This window comes from Microtus pennsylvanicus, chromosome 7, assembly GCF_037038515.1.
Source record: "Microtus pennsylvanicus isolate mMicPen1 chromosome 7, mMicPen1.hap1, whole genome shotgun sequence".
In the NCBI taxonomy this organism is placed as follows: Eukaryota; Metazoa; Chordata; class Mammalia; order Rodentia; family Cricetidae; genus Microtus; species Microtus pennsylvanicus.
In genome coordinates this window covers 75,855,302-75,861,301 of record NC_134585.1, presented here as the reverse complement: position 1 = coordinate 75,861,301, position 6,000 = coordinate 75,855,302, and the positions used below count along the sequence as shown (strand labels likewise).

Below are 6,000 nucleotides of genomic sequence, written 5' to 3'. Positions count from 1 at the left end.
ACATTATGAAATAAAGTAATATTTTTCGAGGACTTAGGTTTAAAAGAGACTTTCAAGTAGTGCTTTAAAAATAAACCCAACCCAAACCAAATGAAAACAAAACTCCAAAGCCAGGAGACCCCACTAACGCACAGTATTTAAGTCATCTGATTCCTATTGGGCACAAGGTAAATGTGAGTTTTTACTTTGTTCTTTGGCTATTTACCTAAAAAATGAGTCACTAGAATCATGCATAATAAATTTATTTTGCATAAAAGAAAAAGTTTGCCGTTAATGAAAAATTCAGTAGAAAACAATCCTTTTGTTTTTAAATTGGGGCTCAAAAGTAGAAGTTGCTTGTTAGTGAAACCTTGGTAGAAAGAGAACTGTGTAAGAAAACATTCTTGTCATGAAATCTCTAACATAAATCTGTAATGAAGTATTAACCATGCGATTTTATTGGCAGAACTGCCAGTTTCTGATGGCTTGTGAATTTTCCTTTTTAGTCCCTTATGACATTAACATGAAAGATACTTAAACCTGCTTTAGAGTTACTGTATATAAATATGGTGTCAAGAGGGGCAATCTTTCATGGTCTCCCTATTTAATTGAGAAGTTCTAAGTAGGTAATTGGCACCTTGCCTTTTTGATTTCCTCTCTCCCCCATTAGCCAGTCTGAATCCATTCCAACGACACTGAACACAGTGATTACCTACAAAATATAATATTTCCAATTATTAATTATATTAAAAACAAGCATACTGCAAACAAATCAAATTTATATTAAATATGTTTAAATTATTTTACTATTTAAGGGTTTTAAAACATCCAGTTAGCTGAAATTTTACATTTAGCAGAAAAGTTATGGATTTTATCAGTGGCAGTTTCATACATAGGTAGAACATTTAAAACATGATTTCTACTGATCTACTATACATAATAAAATTTTAAGTGTCAATATTAACAACTGAAATTCACAAAGCACTCATAATACATTATTTCCAACTTTGTCCTAGTCTCAGACCGGGTGTGTCTGTGTGGGACTCACTCACCTCATCTGCCAGAAGCGACAGCTCAGTACTGTTTGCAGCGTCATAATCATAGAGCACTCTGGCCTTCCTGCTTCCACTTGATTCCTTAAGGTCATTGAGGTTGGCAGGAGAAGGGATTACTAGGCTACCGGTTGAAGCCATAGCAGAAGGACCAATCGCATTTGATAAAGCAGAGGGCACAGGTGTCCCAGAAGTCTGATTGTTGTTAGAAAGATAATTGGATGGAAAACTGTTGGAAAACAAAAAACCAAACCCTCAATTACCTATTTTAAAGTGACTGAAGTTTCTCATTATCACCACTTGGTGGCACCATTTGCTAACTTCCCCACTAGGAAGACTTAGAGACACTGATATTTCAGGGAGGAAGTATGGGCTGTTTTCCCCATTTCCTCTTGGGTAGCACTCAAACATAAAACTCTTGAAGGCTTGCTTCGAAGCTGTCTCTCTCTATTGACTTAAAGAACATTTTGGCTCACATTCCTTCCTGGGTCAGTGTGTGTGGATACTTAAATGCTGCCAAGACACATATGCTCTGTGTGTGTGTGTGTGTATATATGTATATAGACACACATGTATGCATGTATGTATGTAAGTAATATTAATCTCTTTTCTTCTCTGTGAGGAAGCAAAATAAATAAAAACAAAGAAAAGCTAAAGAGCAGGTAGTATTGGAAAAATGAAATTTCTTTAATTTTTTTGGGAAATACCTGGTTACCTGAGCTTTATCACAAAACTAATATATCACATTTTCCTATCAGCCAAATAATAAGTATGCTATAATTATGTTAAGGGGCATGCAGATTGAGAGATTAAAATGTTCAAGTTAATTTAGTATGACTGATAATTATGATGAAATGCAAGACTCAAAAGGAGAATATGGCAAATTTCATGAGTTAATTTTTCTATTATTTTAAAAGGAAAAACCACTTACTACAAACAAGTGACACAGTCTAGCTTCCACTGCATTTTAAGACTGCTTGTCCAGCAATGCTCTATTGAAACAGTTGGCCTGTGCATGCTGTGAGATGCTCTCCTACCGAGTTATACATCTGGCCCATATTTATGCTTTAGTCAATCTATTCATTAAAATATGCAAGGCCTTTCATCTGGTAAACTGTATGAAATTCATGCCTATGGAAAAATAACATTTGTTCTTAATTTTTTTTAAGATTTATATGTATGAATGTTTTGCCTGCACACATGTATGTGCACCGCACATTTGTGTTGGATCCTTGGAACTGGGGTTACAAATGGTTGAGCCACCATATGGGTGTTGGGAATAGAATCTGGGTCCTCTCAAGAACAATTTTTTTAACTACGAGCCACCTTTATAGTCTGATAAGATTCTCTTTATGATCACTGTGCCACCAAGAAATCAGTCAGCTACCAGCAACATCCCCTTTATTACTTTATTTCCTTAAGCCATGTTTCTCTCCTTTACTGCTCTTATGGCTGGATCTAAAGGTGAAGAGTGTAGGAATCCTAAGCTTCTCATTCCCACTCTTCTCGAAGTAACTCTCCAGACCTTCACATTATTTTTTTTTAAGTTTTTTTAAAATTAATTAATTAATTTATGTTGTATACAATATTCTGTCTGTATGTCTGCAGGCCAGAAGAGGGCACCAAATCTCATTACAGATGGTTGTGAGCCACCATGTGGTTGCTGGGAATTGAACTCAGGACCTTTGGAAAAGCAGGCAATGCTCTTAACCGCTGAGCCATCTCTCCAGCCCCACCTTCACATTATTTTAACTATATACTGTCCACCACCTTTTGTTGAATATGTTTATTTCTAAAATGTAATTCCTGACTACACTAAATGATACTACATCCTAATTCTTGGTGATTCTAATAGCCATACATACAGACAATTCTTCAAAACTTTAGCCTCCTATGTCCATGAACCTCTTGTCGATTTTACACGAGATCCCAGTTGCTATGCCTCCTCATACTCCCATCAAGACCTTATTAATTTCAGTAACTATAAGCTGAATAAGCAGTTGCCGGGATTTTGGACATGTGCCATGACATCTGACCCTCTTGGAAAATGTATCTCGACGAAAGGGTTCCACTTCTGTCACTGGTCCTTAATGGGAGGCAGAGGCAGGATGGGCTGTCTTCACCAGAACAGCGCTGGCTTGACTTTGTACAGTGCTTCACCTCAGTACCAGCCATGAAGCTCTGTCTGAGTGGCTGAGTGCCAAGGACTTGGTGGCTTTAAGAGAATTAAGTATGAATGGTTAACAAGCACAGCCCATCTGCTGGACTTCCAGAGTATCAGGGCACAGTGGGAAGGAACTGTTACAATTCCTCAGGCTTAAAGTGCTCTGCCTTCAGACACGAATACTACTAATAAAACACTAAGAATGTAAGATGTAAACTAGGCATAACTACCAGATCTAAAAATAACAGGCTACAGTTTATTTTGAAGATCTAAAATTAGCTTTTGTGATGTTGGCTAACTTTGGTCTAGGCCTAAATCTGAAGGATAAGTTTTCAGAATGGACATGGCAGTGACTCTTTTAAACAGTATTTCTTGAAATAGTATTTTAATGTTTTCCTTTTCACCTATTACTCCTCTTAATGGTTATATAAATGCCAAACACCTTTTAACGGTTTACTTTTAAGGCAACCGTGTCAACTTCTCTAGCCTTACAACCAATTCCTTCCTCCATTAACTGCTATGCTTTCACTAGAATGAAGTATTGGTGATTACTTAAAGAGAATCTTGCTGCTTCTCTTTCCTCTGTACCCTGGTTTGCCTGTAACATTCTCTTGCCTTATTCTTCATCTACATGTCTCCCAGTAAAATAACTCCACTAGGAAAACTCAGCTAGATGCAGCTGGGCCACAAATAGATGTCCTCACAACACCCTGCTCCTTCCCATTTTATATGGCTGCTCTATCCATAGCTGGTGCTCTGCTTAGACTTTATATTATCTCCAATGTCACCTTACAACGTGAGCTCCACCAGGGCAAGTACCTAGCTTGTTTTGTTTGCTGATATAACTCCAGAATGTACTTGGGGCCTAAGGTAGATGTTATATAAATATTTGAGAATTAACTGACTCAACTATGGGATTTATATACTATTTTGCTTTTAAGTATATTATCATACTTGAAATAATTATGTAAGGGGCTCGAGGTCTTTGGATTATTCCAAAATTAATATGAAGAATTAACTTACCTTTAAGGTAACAAAGTATTAATGTAGCTGAACTTATCTTCTTCAACTAACAGCAAAAAGTATTCAGTAGTAAGAGAAAAGTTAAGTCTCAAATACATCTACTTTAAATAGCACTAAAAAATTATTCCCTTAATTATTTTCTCATCTCTGGTAAAATTGATTTCTGTTACTTCAAAAGTCTGATAATTACAAAACAAAACAAAAAGGAATTGTATACAAACTAATAAAATCCTTAACTCTTTCCATTGTCATCCCTGCTATTGGATTATAGATAAAAATCTTAAATATTTTTTATTAAATTTCAGTTATTTTCTGTGGTGTGTGCATGTATGTGCGCCAAGGTGGGCATGTAGTGGTCAGAGGACACTTTCTAGGTGCCAGTTCTCTCCAGCTACCATGTGGGTTGGGGGAACTGAACTCAAGCCATCAGGCCTGGCAGCAGGAGCCTTTACCCACTGAGCCAGCTCACCAGCCTCACACATAAAAAATGAAAACATGTGAACTTCTTTCATCAGGACTTGAAAAAAGAAGTCTTTTTTGTGTTGTTACTGTGCAAAGTAACGAGTTTTATCCCAGCATTTTCATGAATACGTGTCATGCTTTGCTTTCATTCATTTTCTTCTCTAGTGCTCTCCCTAATGTCCCTGCTAACCTCATGTTCCTGCGAACCCTGTGTCCCTGTAAGTCTTGTGTTCCCAGGCCCAGAAGTGGGGCTTTTCTTGTCTCTGCCTATCACGGTGCTGTCAGGGAGCTGGGATTATAGATGCATGCTGCTGAGTCTGCTTTATTCAGGTCCTCCTGCTTGTGGGCTTAGTGCTCACTCACTGAGCCTCCTTTCCAGTCTCCACTTGACCCACATGACTTTCATATAGGAAAAGGAAATTGCTACCTTCCCAGTTGTTTCTGGAGGTCTAACATGTACTGGTAACACTGTGCATAGTACGTCATCTGGGCTTCTACGAAGTCATTCAGACAGCGGAGATGATGGGCCTGCAATGGAAAAGTTACAGTCAGTTCTCAGTTCTTCAAATGGCACAAGCCAGGAGGAACAAAGGATAATACTGTCACAAGGGAGGTAACCTGTAGTATCCTACTACAAAGCTGATTAATGCTCATATTCCGATCAGGTTTATTAGGCCTAATTATTGGTGAACAATATATTGACAAACTTTGTTTAGCCAAGAAGAAGCAACATGAAGATTTATGAAACGGGCAAAATGGGTGATGATATATAAAATTTAAATATTTCTTCAGATTGCTTCTAAAATCTCACACTTCAAACTCTCCTTGATAGATAACTATGCAAGAAGCTTTCCTTAAAGGCAGTGTCTGTTATGTAGCTCAGGGTGCCTTTAACTTCACAAACTCCTTAGCTGCCTAAGTGCTGTCTCAGCGTCTTTTGTTCAGAATGATTCAATACTCACGTGTGTACTGCTGATTCCCTCTAGCAAAAGTCGGGTAATCTCTGCTTGACGATCAAATTCACTTTGAGTTATTCGTAATTCCTGTTCAGACTTAAATCAGAATACACTTTAAGGATCTCATTAGAAGATTTAGTTTACTTTACACAGGACCCCTCAAAAATCCCCCCAATATACTCCAAATAAGAATTTGAAGATTCCCTAACTCTGTGTGTGTGTGCCTTAACTGGTTTTCCTAATTGTGTCACCAAACACAATGAACAGAATTTATTCCTCACCCACACCTGACTCATGCCAAAGCTTTACATCTGAAGACATATTATGACAGTCATGATACCTTATACTTTTCTAGTATTTTTTA

The 6,000-nt window shown here is 37.5% G+C and overlaps 1 protein-coding gene across 3 annotated transcripts in view; it reads right to left on the bottom strand.

Moving 5' to 3' along the window:
- Window positions 1–226: 226 nt before the first annotated feature.
- Sh3glb1 (SH3 domain containing GRB2 like, endophilin B1) overlaps window positions 227–6,000 on the bottom strand; it is a 29,315-nt gene continuing 23,541 nt past the window's right edge. For all 3 annotated transcript variants that reach the window (XM_075981165.1, XM_075981166.1, XM_075981167.1), the window contains 4 exons: window positions 5,643–5,732; window positions 5,108–5,208; window positions 1,032–1,260; window positions 227–691 (listed from right to left, as the gene is read on the bottom strand). In XM_075981165.1, the coding sequence (XP_075837280.1) occupies window positions 584–691; window positions 1,032–1,260; window positions 5,108–5,208; window positions 5,643–5,732 (528 nt within the window). In that variant the 3' untranslated portion in view covers window positions 227–583. The remainder of the gene's footprint in view (window positions 692–1,031; window positions 1,261–5,107; window positions 5,209–5,642; window positions 5,733–6,000) is intronic.